At 36.8% G+C, this 18,863-nt stretch overlaps 1 protein-coding gene across 4 annotated transcripts in view; it reads left to right on the forward strand.

The window, feature by feature from the left end:
• The window catches only part of RBM46 (RNA binding motif protein 46), a 51,660-nt gene that overhangs the window by 20,426 nt on the left and 12,371 nt on the right, over positions 1–18,863 (forward strand). Inside the window, exon 6 of one of the 4 annotated variants that reach the window (XM_043900852.1) lies at positions 18,214–18,273. The exons of the other annotated variants lie outside the window; for them this stretch is intronic. Coding sequence (XP_043756787.1) covers positions 18,214–18,269 — 56 coding nt within the window. The 3' untranslated portion in view covers positions 18,270–18,273. The remainder of the gene's footprint in view (positions 1–18,213; positions 18,274–18,863) is intronic. 4 annotated transcript variants of the gene reach the window in all.

The raw sequence follows: 18,863 nt of genomic DNA on the forward strand, positions 1-18,863 counted from the left end.
GTTGACCTGCATGTTGCTTCTCATATTTGACTTTGTAATGACATACATCATCAGAATCTGTTTTTTTTTTCTGGTCATTGAGTGCTAAAATATTAAATATATATATTCTAAGCACATGACCGTTATGTTTGCTATCCCTTTAATATCATTAAAAGATTAGAGGATTAGGTTTTTCTGTTGTCACTTGTAACTTGGTTGAAAGTTATGAAATAGAAGACACAGTAAGATGAAGAAATACTATTCTGAGAAGTTTTCATCTGAAAAATAATTGGTGCTGTTTTCTTATCATTATTTGCTATCATTATTGCTATTATCATTATATTGCTATTATCATTATTGCTATCATATTTCCAGATTGATGGGCAGAAATTAAAAAAATTTTAAGTTTAAAAATTTGCCAATAAATTGCTTTGAAACAAAGAGAAACTTGTCTAGTTCCTTATATTTAAGAAATTTTAGGAGACACTTAAGCTAAATATAATGGTTATAGTGAAATTTTAAATTGTAAATAATTAGAAAAATTAACACTTTTAGAAAGTTAATCTTTTCTTTCCAGTTTTAATTATGAATCTAACTTTTATACCATTTTAAGCTTATATTTTAAAGAAAAAAAGTAATTTTCTTAATTTGCTTTAAAATTCACCTAGTTAAGTGGGATGAGCACCAACATTTTATACATTAATTTGTTTTCATATGACCAAGTGGTGAGGTGAAAATTCCATTAACTCAACTATGTGTCTTTGGACCTCTGAGAGGGCCCCGTGTTTGTGAAAATGTGTTTTTATTCCTCTTGAAACTTACAGTTTTTTTTTTTCCCAGAAGATCATCGTTTGGTATTACTCATAATTTTTATCTTACTAACACTTGTTTTAACGGACCATAATTTTTATGAAGTTGTTGCTGTCAGAGAAGCTTAATAAAGAGTACTCAAGTAAAAGAAGCTGTAGTCTCAGCTGCCAACAGAATGTGGCCGTGAGATGGGCCACCTCTGTGGGCCATGGCGCCGCCATCTCTGAAACACCAGGGTTTTACTTGGTGACTGCTAAGGAGGTCACTTCCCCCAAATCTATGGTTTTGTTTAAAGTATGATAAAAACTCTGTAAAGAACCAAAAAACAACACTTGAGTTTTTCTTATGCATGCTGAGATAGAATTCAGATAGTTTAAATCAAGAGCTGCTTTTGTCAGAATTAACCCTTTTCTCAGTTTAATGCTCCTTCTTTCATATAATTCAAAACTTGTTTGTCTGCTTCACAGCAAAAACAACTAGATTAAGAAAATGAGTTAGCCTATTTCATTTTCATGATAACAAGTAATTATTTTTTCTTTCCATGCATTTGTCAATTGGTTACAATCAAAACCAAGATTTTATAAAGCAACCTAATTACTTAGCAATTTGGAAATTAGTTTTTGTACCAGAGAATCTAGGAAATTAATGATGTATATTAAAACATATATGACCAGTATTTATTCCAGTTATATTATTAGCTGACAAATGTGATCAGTGATTTCATTTACTTTATACATTCATTTAGTCATCCTTAATCTTCCATCCTACAGTTTCTTAGTATCTTTGGTTAATACATTTCTAAAATTCTTTTCCTAATACACTAGTTTTAATAGTAGCTACTGATTTTTAATTTATAAACAATGTATGATATTTAATATTTAAAAAACCCATGCTTTGTAAATTTTCCTCTAGTGTAATAGGCCACAGTAAATTTTGCATATGTGCATTCTTAGATATCAGGAGCAACTCAAAATTTTGCCGCATGGTATCCCCTAAATATATTTTTCAATGTGGCTTTAAAAGGAATTTCAGTATTGATTTTTTTCTCTCCTCTAAAGCTTACTTATTTTGGAGGGTTTAGAATAGTGAAAATCTGTAGAAGCTGCACTATTATGCCTTTATTTCTGCTTCCTACTTAATATTTAGTAGACAGTAATTGCTGATGCTGTAAAATGAATGGACTAGTGAATGGGGATGGAAGCTGTTTGGAAAAATGATTTTACTGTGATGAATTTATTCAAGTGATCATTTGTGCTTTTAACCACTTTAAAATTACTCAATGTCAGTTGCTTCCAAGCCTTTTGGTGAGGATTAAATGTAGTACCTGATCTTATTAGTTAATTTCAGATATAGTATCTGTATTAGAGCAAGTCATGCTCTGTCATAGAGTGATACATATTCTATCCAAGACCTGATAGTGCATTACCTCTAAGAAGAGTGTACTTGCCTCTGGAGAGTCAAAAAAAATAAAAAAAAACTCTAGTTTCCCCAGGTTATTAGAATCTCTCAATCGCCAAAATATTAATAACAACTTGGATTTTCTTGCCCTTAAGTTTGGAATATTTGGTTAAAGGTCATTAGTTATATGTGGGCCTTTGCTTACCACAAGTGACATGTGAGTTATAAAATTTATTTACAATAATTCATATTTTAAGAGAATCATTTATTTGGCTAAATGTATATCTTTCTGCATTGCCTTTAGCAAATACAGTCTTAATGTACTTATAACTTCCAGTTAAGAAGCGTATCAGAGTGCAATCATTAGAAAACATCAGTCTGTTCAATTGTTTTGCCTGACAATTTGATAAGTGTACTCTAAACTTCCTCGAATTCTTTTTTTAACTTACCACTTTGCATGCAAACTGAAAAGTATGCCCAGTTCTTGACTGAAAGCTTTGAGAATTACCACAGAGGGAGCACCTCAGTGTAACCACTGCTGTGTGCTCAGCGGTTTCAGCCGTGTCCGACTCTGCAGCGCCATGGGCTGTAGCCTCCCAGGCTTCTCTGTCCATGGGATTTTCCAGGCAAGAGTACTGAAGTGTGTTGCCATTTTCTCCTCCAGGGGCTCAACTTGTGTCTCTTAAGTCTCCTGCTGGCCAGCAGGTTTTTTACCACTAGTGCCACCAAGGAAGCTGTAATCACTAGGGGAAGACCAAATATCAATACCCTAGAATGGTACTGTACTCCTACTCAGATATCTCTGTTCCCAAAGGAAACTCATCTTCCGACTACTTCTGTTTTAGAAATTTGTACAGAATTTTGTATATTTTTGTCTGGCTTATTTTGACATTATGTTTATGAAATTGGCCTGCATTGTTATATGTACTGTCATCTGTGTAAGGATTCCATCAAAATCATACAGTTTGCTATTTCTGTTAGAAATTTGAGTGCTTCATATTTGAGCTGTTTGAATAACGATGCTATGAATATTCTTGTACATGGTGGGTTTTTCTGGTGTACATTTGAATGTGTTTCTGTTGAATACACAGGCATAAAAGTGGTAGGTACTATTTTTAAAACTTGAGTGCATATGTGCTCAGTCACTTCGGTCATATCCTATTCTGTGTGACACTATAGACTGTAGCCTGCCAGGCTTCTCTATCCATGGAATTCTCCAGGCGAGAATGCTGGAGTAGGTTGCCATGCCCTCCTCCAGGGGATCTTCTGCACCCAGGGATTGAACCTGAGTCTCTTAGGTCTCCTGCCTTGGCAGGCAGGTTCCCTACCACTAGTGCCACCTGGGGAGCCTTTAAAAGTTGAGCAGATAAGGCCAAACAGTTTTCCAAAGTGATTATATCAATTTATACTTTACTAGCAGTACATGGGTTTCAGTTGTTCCATATCCCTGCCACCACTTTGAATATTATTATTAGTCTCTTGATATTGAATATTCTGGCTAGATATATATTGCTGTCTCACTGGGATTATAACTTTTGTATCACTGTTGAGTAATGGATAGTGAGCATCTTTTAATAAGATTATAGGGCATTAAGATGATCCCTTTGATGAAATGTCTCCTTTTAAATCTTTTGTCTCTTTCTTATATTGGGTTTTTTTTTTTTTTTTTTTAAAGGTACAAGCCCGTTGTTGGATATATACTTTACAAATACCTTCTTCCACTAGTGGCTTACCTTTCTACTCTCTACATGATATACTTTGAAAAGGACAGAAGTTCTTAATTTTAGTGTGGTTTACTTTATCAGTCTTTAAAAGTTAGTACTGTTTGTGCCCTGCTTAAGAAATCTTTGCTTACCTCAAGGTGATAAAATATTCTCCCGTATTATCTTTTAGAAACTTTTATCTTTCAAATTTAGTGAGGTTGTGAAGTATGTATTGTATGTATATGTATGTATACATTTACATATATATTGGTATAAGTCTTACTCTAGATTCTGTATTTTCTTCCATTGATCGATTTTATTACAGCATCTTAATTATGAAAATCTTGATATTTAGTAGAGAATTATCTTCCCATACTTTTTTCGTTTCTTCACAATTACCTTGACTCATCTTAGCCTTTATAGTTCCATATAAATTTTAGAATCAATTGTAAATTTTCACCAAAAAATATCCTACTAGGGATTTGGTTGGAATCTGTAGCTCCATTTGTGATGAAATGACATTTTTATACTATTGGGCTTTCTGATCCATGAAACTTATAGATCTATACATTTATTTAGACTTTCTTTAATTTTTGTAAACACTCAATAGTTTATAAATGTTTTTATTAGATTTATTCCTGAGTCTTAGTAGTTTTTCACTGCCATTGTAAATGCTGCCTTTTATTTCTATTTCTAATTGTTTCTGTTTGTATAAATGCAATTTACATATTATGTATTGTGTAATACTATTTATTTGAGTATAATGGTTTGACTCTATATTATTTAAAAATTTCCTACTTACACAGTCATATCACCACCAAAAAGTGGGATTTTTTTCCTCCTTTTCTGTCCTTTCACTTTTCTTTTTTTCTCTTGCTTTATTGCACTGGCTAGAACCACTTATCCAGCCTTGAATACAAATAATCATAGAAGGCATTCTTAAATCCTTTCAGTATTTCTCGGTTAAGCTATGGTGTTTACTGTGGTTCTTATAGAAGCTCTTTATCATGGCCCTTCTATTCATAGTTTGCTCAGAGGTTTTATCACAAATGGGTGATGAAGTTTTTCTGCATCTTTATGGATAATTATATAATTTTATCTATTATTCTTTTAATGTTAACTGCATTGATTGATATTTGAATGTGACACTAGTCTTGCATTTCTGAAATAAACCCAGTTGGTTCATGATATATATTATCCTTTTTAATGTATTGTTAAATTTCATTTTTATATTTTCTTTAGGATTCTTATATCTGTGTTCATTAATGGGATTGGCCTATACTTTTCCTCATAAAAACATTTACTAAATTTTTTCTCTTTTAATGTTCTATGGAAGAGTTTGGTTTGCGTTATATGTATATTTTTGGATATGTGGAATATCATTTAAGAAGTCATCTTAGAGTTTTCAGCCTTTCTTTTATTACACTGTACATTTCAAGGCTACAAATTGCCCTTTTAAGTGTGGTTGTAGCTTTGTCACATATGTCTTGATGTTGTTGATTTTTGTCTTTATTTATTTGAAAATACTTCATTTTGAAGTATTTCACATGAGTATAAATTTTAAACATACGAAGATTTCCATAGTTATATTTTTGTTTTTTATTTTGCTGTGATCAAAATGTATATTATGGATCATTTCCGTACTTTGTCTTTTGTTTTTTAATGATTAATTAGATTAAATAATTCATGCCTGATTAAAAAGAATGTATTTCCAGTTGTTAATTGCAGTGTATTTAGTTTGCTAGGGTTGCTGTGGCAAAGTATAGCATTCTGTTTGACTTGAGCAACAGAAATTTATTTTTCCATAGTTTTGGAGTCTAGAAATAAAAAATCAAGGTGTTTGGTTCCCTCTAAAGTTGGTAGGGGAGAGTCTCCTTGCACCTGTTAGCGTCAAGTATTTGCCAGCAGCCCTTTGGTTCGTTGGCTTCTAGGCATGACTGCAGCCTCTGCCTCTGCTGAGTGAGGGTGTCTTCTCCCTGCATCTTTCTGTGTCTTCATGAGGCATCTTCTCTGTGCCTCTCTGTTTCTGTCAGGGTGTCCAGCATGCTAGATTAAGAGTCCCTGCTGTGGGCTTCCCCGATGGCTCAGCAGGCAAAGGGTCTGCCTGCAGTGCAGGAGACACAGGGGATGCAGGTTTGGTCCCTGGCTTGGGAAGGCCCCCTGGAGGGGGAAAATGGCAATGCACTCCAGTATTCTTGCCTGGAGAATTCCATGGACAGAGGAACCTGGCAGACTATAGTCCATGGGGTCACCAAGAGTTGGACACTGTTGACCAACTGAGCACATACTACTCCAGGGTGACCTTATCTTAACTAATCACATTTGTAATTAACCTGTTTCCAGTTGAGGTCACATTACGAGGTGCTAGGGATTAGAACTTCAGCATACCATTTTTGGGCACATGATTCAACTCATAAATTAGACTAGGTTTACTAATCATATGTAAAATCCTTTATCTTTCATGTGTTTTGGGTGCTTATTCTATTACTGTGAGAGGGTTGTGAAAATTACCCATTGTGACTACAAATTTGGCTTTTCCTCCTTTTGGTTCTGTCAGTTTTTGCTTTATATAATTTTAGGTTGTATATTATTAGGTGCATAGTAATCTAGAATTGCTATGTTTTTCTGGTGAAGCATACATTTTATTATTATACTGTCATTCTATCTCTGTTATGCATTGTTGTTGTTTTGTTCAGTGGCTAAATTGTGTATGACTCCGCAACCCCGTAGACTGCAGCACACCAGACTTCCCTGTCCTTCACTATCTCCTGAAGTTTGCTCAAACTCAGGTCCATTGAGTTGGTGATGCCATCCAATCGTCTCATCCTCTTTTGCCCCCTTCTCCTCCTGCCCTTATCTTTCCCAGCATCAGGGTATTTTCCAATGAGTTGGCTCTTCTCATCAGGTATTGGAGCTTCACCTTCAGCATCAATCCTTCTAATGAGTAGTCAGGGTTGATTTCCTTTAGGATGGACTGGTTTAATCTCCTTGTAGTCCAAAGGACTCTCAGGAGTCTTCCCTGGCACCACAATAAAGAAGCATCAATTTCAGCCTTCTTGATGGTCTAACTCTCACATCTGTACATGACTACTGGAAAAACCATAGCTTTAACTATACGGATGAAAAGTGATGTCTCTGCTTTTTAATACACTATTTAGGTTTGTCGTAGCTTTTCTTACAAGGGGCAAGTGTCTTTTAATTTTGTGGCTGCAGTCACCTTCTGCAGTGATTTTGAAGTTAAGAAAATAAATTCTGCTGCGGTTTCTACTTTTTCCCCATCTATTTGCCATGGAATGATGGGACTGGATGCCATGATCTTAGTTTTTTGAAGTTGACTTTTAAGCCAGCTTTTTCACTCTCCTCTTTCACCCTCATCAGGAGGCTCTTTAGTTCTTCATTTTGTGACGTGAGAGTGGTATCATCTGTATATCTGAGGTTATTGATATTTCTCTTGACAATCTTGACTCCTGTCATTCTTTCCTGCCTTAAAGAATACTTTTGATATTAACATAGGTTACCAGGCTTTCTTTTGATTAGGGTTTCACACATGTGTTTTATTCCATTTTTGAGCTTTTACTTTCCCTGCATTTTAGTTTTAAGATGACCCCAATGTAGAGTTCGTGTTGTTTGTGTTGCTGATACTTGGTTTTGTTGAAAGTCTGTGTTTTAACTGTTGGATCAGCTTGCATTTAATATACTTGCACGAATGTTAAGAATTAAGTTTCTTGTCTTGCCCTGTGCCTTCGATTCCTTGTTCTGAGTCCTTGTGTACTCACCCCCTTTCTCCTTTCTTGCTTTCCTTTAATGGATTGTTCAGTTGTGTTTTTCTGTCTTCCTCTTTTAGCTATGTTAGTCCTAGAGTCTTTATTACACTAGTTTTAACCTTGCAGCCTCCAGTATGTATGCTTTTTGGGGGGTTGCACTGCCTGGCGTACAGGATCTTCATTCCCTGACCTGGGATTGAACTCTCAGTCCCTGTGGTAGAAGTTCAGAGTCTTAACCATTGAACTACCAGGGGAGCCTCCAACATGTATTCTTAAGTTACTGAAATGTAATATTAATTAGTGCTTTTATTCCATTTCAGACAATGCAAGGACCTTAATACACTCTTAACTTATTAAATGTTCTCTTCCAATTTTTTGTAATGTCTTGATACCTCTGTATGTCTTAGGACTGTTTTAACACCCAAATACCTAATTATAGTAGTTTTTAGTTAACATAGATTTGCACTGTTTATATATCATTTCCTTTCCTCTTTATTTTCTGATGTTGCCAAGCATCAACTATGATTAATGACCCCTTCTTTATTCTGCTCAAAGAATATTCATTTGTGTTTTCTTTGGTATGAATATGCCAGTGACAGGTTATGTCCGTTTGTTTGCCTGACTATGTCTTTAATGCATCTGCCTTTTGAAAGGGTATTTTTACTGTACCAACTGTTACTTTCCATTAATTCCTTGAGGTTATTTATTCCATTCAGTCTTCAGGCTTCTGTTGTTTCTGTTGAGAAGTCAGATGAAATTTGCTTATTACTCCTTTTTTTATTAATTTATTTAATTGGAGGCTCATTACTTTACAGTATTGTGGTGGTTTTTGCCATACATTGCCATGAATCAGCAATGGTTATACATATGTCCCCCTGTCCCCAACCCCTCCTCCCACCTCCCTCCCCATCCCCTCCCATCCCCCTGGGTTGTCCCAGAGCACCGGCTTTGAGAACCCTGTCTCATGCATTGAACTTGGACTGGTCCTCCATTTCACATGTGGTAACATACATGTTTCAGTGCTATTCTCTCACATCATCCCACCCTCGCCTTCTCCCACAGAGTCCAGAAGTCTGTTCTTTACATCTGTGTCTCTTTTGCTGTCTCACATACAGGGTCATCATTGCCATCTTTCTAAATTCTATATATATGCAATAATACACTGTATTGGTGTTTTTCTTTCTGACTTACTTCACTCTGTATAATGAATAGGCTCTAGTTTCATCTACCTCATGAGAACTGATTCGAATGTGTTCTTTTTAATAGCTGAGTAATATTCCATGGTGTATATGTACCACAGTTTTCTTATCCGTTTGTCTGCCAGTGGACATCTAGTTTGCTTCCATGTCCTGGCTATTGTAAACAGTGCTGCGATGAACATTGGGGTACACATGTCTCTTTCAGATCTGGTTTCCTGAGTGTGTATGCCCAGAAGTGGGATTGCTGGGTCATATGGCGGTTCTGTTTTCAGTTTTTTAAGGAATCTCCACATGTTCTCCATAGCGGCTGTACTAGTTTGTGTTCCCACCAACAGTGTAAGAGGGTTCCCTTTTCTCCACACCCTCTCCAGCATTTATTGTGTGTAGACTTTTTGATAGCAGCCATTCTGTTGTGAGATAGTACCTCATATGTTGAGCATCTTTTCATGTATTTGCTAGCCATCTGTATGTCGTCTTTGGAGAAATGTCTATTTAGTTCTTTGGCCCATTTTTTGATTAGGTCATTTATTTTTCTGGTATTGAGCTGCATGAGCTGTTTGTATATTTTTGAGATTAATTCTTTGTCAGTTGCTTCACTTGTTATTACTTTCTCCTGCTCTGAAGGCTGCCTTTTCACCTTGCTTATAGTTTCCTTAGTTGTGCAAAAGCTTTTAAGTTCACTTAGGTCCCATTTGTTTATTTTTGCTTTTATTTCCATTACTCTAGGAGGTGGGTCATAGAGGATCTTGCTGTGATTTATGTCAGAGTGTGTTATGCCTGTGTTTTCCACTAGGAGTTTTATAGTTTCTGGTCTTACATTTAGATTTTTAATCCATTTGAGTTTATTTTTATGTATGGTGTTAGAAAGTGTTCCAGTTTCATTCTTTTACAGGTAGTTAACCAGTTTTCCCAGCACCACTTACTTGTTAAAGAGATTGTCTTTTCTCCATTGTATATGTTTGCCTCCTTTGTCAAAGATAAGGTGTCCATAGGTGTGTGGATTTATCTCTGGGCTATTTTGTTCCATTGATCTATATATCTGTCTTTGTGCCAGTATCATACTGCCTTGATGACTGTAGCTTTGTAGTATAGTCAGAAATCAGGAAGGTTGATTCCTCCAGTTACATTCTTCTCTCTAAAGATTGCTTTGGCTATTTAAGGTTTTTTATATTTCCATTCAAATTATGAAATTATTTGTTCTAGTTCTCTGAAAAGTGCTATTTGCAGCTTCATAGAGATTGAATTGAATCTATAGATTACTTTGGGTAGTATACTCATTTTTACTATATTGACTCTTCTGATCCATGAACATGGTATATTTCTTTATCTATTTATGTCATCTTTGATGTCTTCCATCCATATTTTATAGTTTTATATATATACATTTTTTGTTTATTTAGGTAGATGTATTCCTAACTATTTTCTTCTTTTCATTACAATGGTGAATGGGATGGTTTCCTTAATTTCTCTCAGTTTTCTCATTGTTAGTGTATAGGAATGCAATGGATTTCTGTGTATTAATTTTATATCCTTCAACTTTCCCATATTTATTGATTAGCTCTAGTAATTTTTTGGTGGTGTCTCTAGGGTTTTCTATGTAGAGGATCATGTCATCTGCAAAGAGTGAGAGTGTGACTTCTTCTTTTCCAATCTGGATTCCTTTTATTTCTTTTTCTTCTCTGATTGCTGTGGCTAAAACTTCCAAAATTGTGTTGAATAGTAGTGGTGACTACTTGTCTTATTGCTGACTTTAGGGGAAATGCTTTCAATTTTTCACCATTGTGGATAATGTTTGCTGTGTAATAAACATATATGGCTTTTATTATGTTGAGGTATGTTCTTTCTATGCCTGCTTTCTGGAGAGTTTTTTTTTTTATCATAAATGGGTGTTGAATTTTGTCAAAGGCTTTCTCTGCATCTATTGAAATAATCATATGGTTTTTATCCTTCAATTTTTTAATGTGTATTACATTGACTTGGAGAAGGAAATGGCAACCCACTCCAGTGTTCTTGCCTGGAGAATCCCAGGGACGGGGGAGCTTGGTGGGCTGCCATCTCTGGGGTCGCACATAGTCGGACATGACTGAGGCGACTTAACAGCATTACATTGATTGACTTATGAATATTGAATAATCCTTGAATCCCTGGGATAAAGCCCACTTGGTCATGATGTGTGATCTTTTTAATATGTTGTTGGACTTTTTGCTAGCATTATGGTGAGGATTTTTGCATCTGTTCATCAGTGATATTGGCCTGTAGTTTTCTTTTTTTGTGGTGTCTTTGTCTGGTTTTGGCATTAGTGTGATGGTAGCCTTAGAGAATGACTTTGGGAGTTTACCTTCCTCTGCAATTTTCTGGAAGAGTTTGAGTAGGATAGATGTTAGCTCTTCTCTAAATTTTTGGTAGAATTCACCAGTGAAGCCATCTGGTCCTGGGCTTTTGTTTGTTGGAAGATTTTTGATTACAGTTTCTATTTCCATGCTTGTGATGGGTCTGTTAAGATTTTTAGCTTCTTCCTGGTTCAAATTTTGGTTTATACTTTTCTAAGAATTTGTCTGTTTCTTCCAAGTCATCCATTTTATTGGCATATAGTTACTGATAGTAGTCTCTTATGGTCCTTTGTATGTCTGTGTTGTCTTGTGATTTCTCCATTTTCATCTGTAGTTTTGTTAATTTGAGTCTCCCTTTTTTTCTTGATAAGTCTGGCTAATGGTTTGTCTATTTTATCTTCACAAAGAACCAGCATTTTTGCTGTAGCCTCCTTTGTTTCTTTTTCATTTATTTCTGCCCTAATTTTTGTGATTTCTTTCCTTCTACTAACCCTGGGGTTCTTCATTCATCTTTTTCTAGTTGCTTTAGGTGTAAAGTTAAGTTATTTAATTGACTTTTTGCTTGTTTCTTGAGGTAAGCTTGTAATGATATGAACCTTCTCCTTAGCACTGCTTTCACTGAATCCGATAGGTTTTGGGTTGTCGTGTTTTCATTTGTTTCTATGTATATGTTGAATTCCTTTTTGATTTCTTCCATGATTAGTTGGTTACTCAGAAGCATGTTACTTAGCCTCCATGTGTTTGTATTTTCAATAGTTTTTTTTCCCTGTAGTTGACATCTAATCTTACCATATTGTGGTCAGAAAAGATGCTTGAAATGTTTTCAGTATTTTTGAGTTTACTAAGGCTAGATTTATGGCCCAGGATGTGATCGGTCCTAGAGAATGTTCTGTGTGCACTTGAGAAAAAGATGAAATTCATTTTTTTAGGGTGAAATGTCCTATAGATATCAATTAAGTCTGACTGGTCCATTATACTATTTAAAGTTTGTGTTTCCTTGCTAATTTTCTCTTGGATTGATCTATCCATAGTTGTGAGTGGGGTATTAAAGTCTCCCACTATTATTGTGTTACTGTTAATTTCCCCTTTCGTATTTGTTAGCATTTGTCTTACATATTGCGGTGCTCCTATGTTGGGTGCATATATATTTATAATTGTTATATCTTCTTCCTGGATTGATCCTTTGATCATTATGTAGTGGCCTTCTTTGTCTCTCTTCACTGCCTTTATTTTAAAGTCTATTTTATCTGATACGAGTATTGCTACTCCTGCTTTCTTTTGGTCTCTATTGCGTGAGTTATTTTTTTCCGGCCCTTCATTTTCAGTCTGTATGTGTCCCTTGTTTTGAGGTGGGTCTCTTGTAGACAGCATATATAGGTGTCTTGTTTTTGTATCCATTCAGCCAGTCTTTGTCTTTTGGTTGGGGCCTTCAACACATTTACATTAAGGTAGTTATTGATAAGTATGGTCCCGTAGCCATTTGCTTTGGTTGTTTTGGGTTCGCGTTTATACACCCTTTCTGTGTTTCCTGTTTCCTGTCTAGAGAAGATCCTTTAGCATTTGTTGAAGAGCTGGTTTGGTGGTGCTGAATTCTCTCAGCTTTTGCTTGTCTGTAAAGCTTTTGAATTCTCCTTCATATCTGAATGAGATCCTTGCTGGGTACATTAATCTGGGTTGTAGGTTTTTCTCTTTCATTACTTTAAGTATGTCCTGCCATTCCCTTCTGGCCTGAAGAGTTTCTATTGAAAGATCAGCTGTTATCCTTATGGGAATCCCCTTGTGTGTTATATGTTGCTTTTCCCTTGCTGCTTTTAATATTTGCTCTTTGTGTTTGATCTTTGTTAGTTTGATTAATATGCGTCTTAGGGTGTTTCGCCTTGGGTTCATACTATTTGGGACTCTCTGGGTTTCTTGGATTTGGGTGATTATTTCCTTCCCCATTTTAGGGAAGTTTTCAGCTATTATCTCCTCGAGTATTTTCTCATGCCCTTTATTTTTGTCTTCTTCTTCTGGGACACCTACGATTCAAATGTTGATGGGTTTAACATTGTCCCAGAGATCTCTGAGGTTGTCCTCATTTCTTTTTATTCTTTTTTCCTCTCTGCTTCATTTATTTCCACCATCCTGTCTTTCACCTCACTTGTCCTGTCTTCTGCCTCAGTTATTCTACTGTTGGTTCCCTCCAGAGTGCTTTTGATCTCAATTATTGCATTATTCATTATTGATTGACTCTTCTTTATTTCTTCTAGATCCTTGTTAAACATTTCTTGTGTCTTCTCAAGCCTTGTCTCTCATCTATTTATCTGTAATTTCATTTTGTTTTCAAGATTTTGAATCATCTTTACTATCATTATTCTGAATTCTTTTTCTGGTAGACTCCCTATCTCCTCCTCTTTTGTTTGGTTTGGTGGGCATTTATTGTGTTCCTCACCTGCTGAATATTTCTCTGCCTTTTCATTTTGTTTAGATTGCTGTGCTTAGGGTTCCCTTTCTGTAGGTTGTAAGTTTTTGGTTCCTCTGTATTGTGGAGGTTCCTCCTTGTGGGTGGGTTTGGACGAGTGGCTTGTCAAGGTTTCCTGGTTAGGGGAGCTTGGATCTGTGTTCTGGTGGGTGGAGCTGGATCTCTTCTCTCTGGAGTGCAGTGAAGTGTCCAGTAGTGAGTTTTGGGGTGTCAGTGGGTTTGGTATGGGTTTGGGCAGCCTGTCTTTTAGTGCTCATGGCTGTGTTCCTGCTTTGCTGGAGAATTAGCTTGGTATGTCTTGCTCTGGTACTTGCTGGCTCTTAGATGGAGTTTGGTTTCAGTGTAGGTATGGAGGCTTTTGGATGAGCTGTCTACTAGTGTTCCCTGGAATCAGGAGTTCTCTGATGTTCTCAAGTTTTGGAGTTAAGCCTCCTGCCTCTGGCTTTCAGTCTTATTCTTACAGTAGCCTCAAGACTTCTCCATCCATACAGCACAGATGATAAAACATCTAGGTTAATGATGAAAAGTTTCTCCACAGTGAGGGACACCCAGAGAGGTACACACAGTTACAATGGAGAAGAGAAGAGGGAAGAGGGAGATAGAGGTGACCAGGAGGAGAAGAGGGAGAATCAAAAGGGGAGAGAGCTAGCTAGCCAGTAATCAATTCCATATGTGCTTTCCACAGTCTGAAACACCCAGAGATTCACAGAGTTACATAGAGAAGAGAAGAGGGAGGAGGGAGATAGAGGTGACCAGGAGGAGAAGAGGGGGAGTCAAAAGGGAAGAGACCCATCTAGCCAGAAATCAGTTCCCTAAGTGTTCTCGATACTCCAGAACACCCAGAGATTCACAGAGTTATGTAGAGAAGAGAAGAGAAGGGGGAGGGAGGAGATAGAGGTGACCTGGGGGAGAAAAGGGAGACTCAAAAGGGGAGAGAGCAATCAAGCCAGTAGTCACACCCCTGCGTGGAAATGGATACTGAAGATTAGATTCTTAAAGGTACAAAATTGGTAACAAATACTCAAAAGCAAAGATCAAAAATCTAGAGTAGAGGTTAGACGCTCAAAAATACAATATTAAAAATACGAAACAAAATCAATCACAAAAATGAAAAAAATATGTATATATGAAATTTGCTTTATAAATGGGGTCTTTTTTGCAAGGTTATATGAAAATTAAAGGAGTAATAAAGAACTAATTTTTTTAAAAAAATTAAAAAGTGATAATAGTAAAAATATATCTAGGAATTTCTCTGGAGCTGTTGTGGGCAGTGTAGGGTCAGTTCAGTTTTAGATAGTTCCTTGTTCCAGCTTGTACTTGTTCTCAAGGTCTATAGGTACCCTCTAATGCTTAGTCAGTGTTAACTACAGGATTTTAATATATTGCACCTGTCACTTCCAGAGCAGTTCTCTCTTATTTGTTCATTTTGCCTTTCTCTGTTTGCAAGTCTCTTCTCATTTCTGCCCTGACACAAGGGGGCAAATTGGTCACTTATTGAGGCTGACTTGCTCAGTTCTGTTGTGGGGAGGGAGAAACACTGCAGACAAATATTGCTGGCATGTGTGGGGGGTGCCCGCAGGGTATGGACCACACTGGATTTGCCCCCGCTCACAGAGGCGTGTGCTTTCTGGGTCTACACTGCTCAGGCTCCAGTGTGCCCTGCAGGACACTATCCAAAGCAGGCCCTGCCTCTCGTGCACTTCCCAGGGCCAAGCCACTCAGGTTCTCGGGAAGTCCACAAGGGCACAGACTTGGTTGGGTATCCGTTTTGTGCCCTTCAGGTCTGAGCAGGTCAGGCGACCAGGTGCTTGGCTAGCGCGCTGTCACAGGTGGGCTGTGCATCCTGTCACCTCCCTGGTCCAGCCGCTCGGGTTCCCTGCTGTGCCACAGGAGCGCCATCTCAGCTGTGCATCTCCTCTGGGGAGTGATCTCAGGCTGCGACCTCCTGGCAGGTGTCAGCCGTGCAGGATCCCAGGTAGACGTGGTGAGCAGCTGGGGGCCTGCTCGCGGGCTGGTGGAGGGTGCCGTCTCTGGGGCCGAGATTGGAGCAGCCCCCAGCCTTCTGGCTGTGGCTCTCGCATGCCTGTCTCTCTGCCCTGGCGGGGGAGCGGCAGGGGTGGGGAGGGCTGTATGCAGCTGGCTCTCTCCTTTGGTATTCTCAGTCCTTTGTTGTGTGAGCGGGCCAGGCTGCGTGTTAGAGCCTTCCATGGGAAAGTTCTCTCTCTTTTTTACTATTCCTCTCTAGAGATCCCACAGTTTGGGTTGCTGTCTCACATTAGCTTCCTCAGATTGTCCTCAGGGCATTCAGGTCTGGTCCTTACCCTAAGGACCGATGATGCTGCCCCGGCCTCCCTGTCCAGCCCCCCCACTTGCTAGTGGTAGATACGAGCGTCTGGGCTGCTTCTCCGTTGGCAGTTGCGGTTAGGCACCTATTCTGTGCGGGTTTTTTTTTTTACCCCGTCTGGGTTATGTTGCCCTCTGAGATTCCAAAACTCCCCACAGACCCGCCTGTGAGAGGGTTTTCTACTGCTTGGAAACTTCTCCTTCACGACTCCCTCTCCAGGTCGGGTCTCCGTCCCTAACTCTTTTGTCTCTCTTTTTATCTTTTATATTTTGTCCTACCTCCTTTCAAAGAGAATGGGCTGCCTTTCTGAGTGCCTGGTGTCCTCCACCAGCGTTCAGAAGTTGTTTTGTGGAAGTTGCTCAGCATTCAAATGATCTTTTGATGAATTTGTAGGAAAGACAGTGGTCTTCCCGTCCTATTCTTTGGCCATCTTGCGACTGCCTCCATTACTCCTTTATTATAAACTCCTCTGGCTGCTTTTAATATTTTCTGTTTCTCCTGTGATTTTCAGAAGTAGTACTATGGTAGATTTAGGTGTAATTTTCTCAGTTTTTGTCTTAATTGGAATTTTCACCACTTCTAATCTGGATCAATGTTTTTCACTTGTTTTAGAAAGTTTTAAGTTATTCTGTTTTCTTATACTACTTTTGTCCCATTTTCTCTATTTTTCTATATGGTACTTCAGTTATGAATTGTTGGACCATTTTACTGTATCCCATTTATCTACTGTATTCTTTCTATACTTTTTCATTCTTTTGTATACTAATTTCCTATATATTTTCTTCAGGCTTGTCTTTTGGCTCATGAATTCCTTTTTCATCTGTGTCTAACATGATAAAGTAATTATTTGAATTTCTAAGTTCTGAAATTTCATTTGATGTTTTGTTGTGATTTATATTTTTCTTCCAAAATTTTCAGTCTTGTTTTTTATTTCCTTGAGGATAGCAGTCATAATTATTCTGATGTCTATTTCTGAAAAGTTTGTCTACATTTCCTATAGCTCTGTTACTGTTGACTTCTGTTTCTTGTGATTTTAGGTCACATTATTTTATCTTTTTATATGATTGGTTCTTTTAAATTGAATGCCAGGTGTTATATATGAAAAACATGGTGGTGATCTGAAAGGTAATATGCTTGTTTTAAAAAGGTGACCATAGGACTGGCAACCCCAGATTGTCTTAATCTTGTCAGCTATTGAGGAAATTTTAATTTAGTCATCTAAATTAAGTTAAAATTGGTCTACTTCTAGTTCAGTTTTATTCAGGGTTTTAGACGTGCTCCTCAATTCCAGTTTCTGCCCTCATATCCTCAGAAACTTGTCTGTATCTTGCCATCTTCCTTTGTCTTTCAGATCCCTCTTTAGAACCTGCCAGTCTTTGTAGGCAAAAGACACCTCTGGAAGATGTGTATACCACTTTGAGTTTCTTCTTGTCTAAAATCACAGTCCCACAGTTCTTCAGTCTTGACCATTCTCAGTGCTTTCAGATAGTTAGCTTTTCTTTTAATAAATGTCTGGGTATTTAGTTCTCACTGGGAAGGGTTGACTAAATACCTAATTTATTACATAAAAATCAGAAAATATGGTGAATTTTTCTGCTGAGTTATGTGTAAGATCAATATTTAAAAGTCTATAGTTTTATGTGGATCAAACAGTTTTTACTTGTTCATACTTAAATATGGAGATGCACCAAAAGGGATGGACATTCAAAGTTATACTGTATATAGCTAAGTTAGGCTTCAAGTAGATCAAGTTTAGCTGTTAATAAGTCAAATATTTTTTAAGGTTAGTATTATTTTGGCTACTTATTTCTTTTTAACACAGAGGGAAAGGATATTGATATTTTTCAAATTCACTTCGGTTCTTTGGCTATCCACTTATCAAAAATCGGGCAGTCTCATTTGTTTTTAAAATATTTTTCTTATTTTATTGGTAGAGTAGTACTTCTTGGAAAAACCAGCTGATAAGGTCTTAATTTGTATAGAAAGATATGTTAATTCTGTTAATGTATTAAATCACAATTTTCATTCCAAAAGCAAAATACTGCTCTTTGTTCATCTTTGCAGAACTTCAGAAATAACTATCACTTGTTTCTTTTCCTCTAAATTTATTTTCATATTTACTGATCAGATAATTTTAACTGAAGTTATCAAGGATTCTATCACTTCCAAGATAGGGATAACATCAATCTAAAGACTCAATTCTTTTCTGTCTTCACTGCTTACAGACAGGGAACACAGTCTCTTCAGCCTGGACCTATGTAGAAGAATTTGGAGAAAATAAGCAGGTAAGAAAAAGCCTCTTAGGAATATTAAGTGATATATTTAGTTTTCAGAAAGCTAGTTATAAATTATTCTTCTTACAGTTTTAAGAAGAATTATTTAAAACTGTCCAGTGAAACCTTGTGACAATTTTTGATGATTATAGCTTTGTTGATTATAGACACATTACAGAAAGTTTTAAAAAGTTGACCTGGTTTCCATATTTTAGGACTTCTCAACACTTTAAACAGGCTAGTGTGTACATTGTAAAGCACTAAGATGACAAACAGTATTTTAACGTAGATGTAGTTGAAACAAGCATATCATAAGTAGATTACCCCAGATTTCTCAAACTAACTTGACAATGGAAGTCTGATTTTTTTCAGATTTATTAAACCAAAATTATTATTGATACAGTTTAGAATAAAAGTTATATTTATTAGGATTCACTTAGTTTTTTTCAGTGTGGTACTGAGGAGGATAAGTTTAGTTGGAAATTAAAGGTAGTTTAGAGTTTGAGTAAAGATTGTTAGTATCTAAATTCATTTTTACATATAGAGGCAAAAAAAATGTTGTAGTTCACTGGGAAGTAATCCATATGTTCTTGAGTAAGTTT

Source organism: Cervus elaphus, chromosome 5 (assembly GCF_910594005.1).
Source record: "Cervus elaphus chromosome 5, mCerEla1.1, whole genome shotgun sequence".
In the NCBI taxonomy this organism is placed as follows: domain Eukaryota; kingdom Metazoa; phylum Chordata; class Mammalia; order Artiodactyla; family Cervidae; genus Cervus; species Cervus elaphus.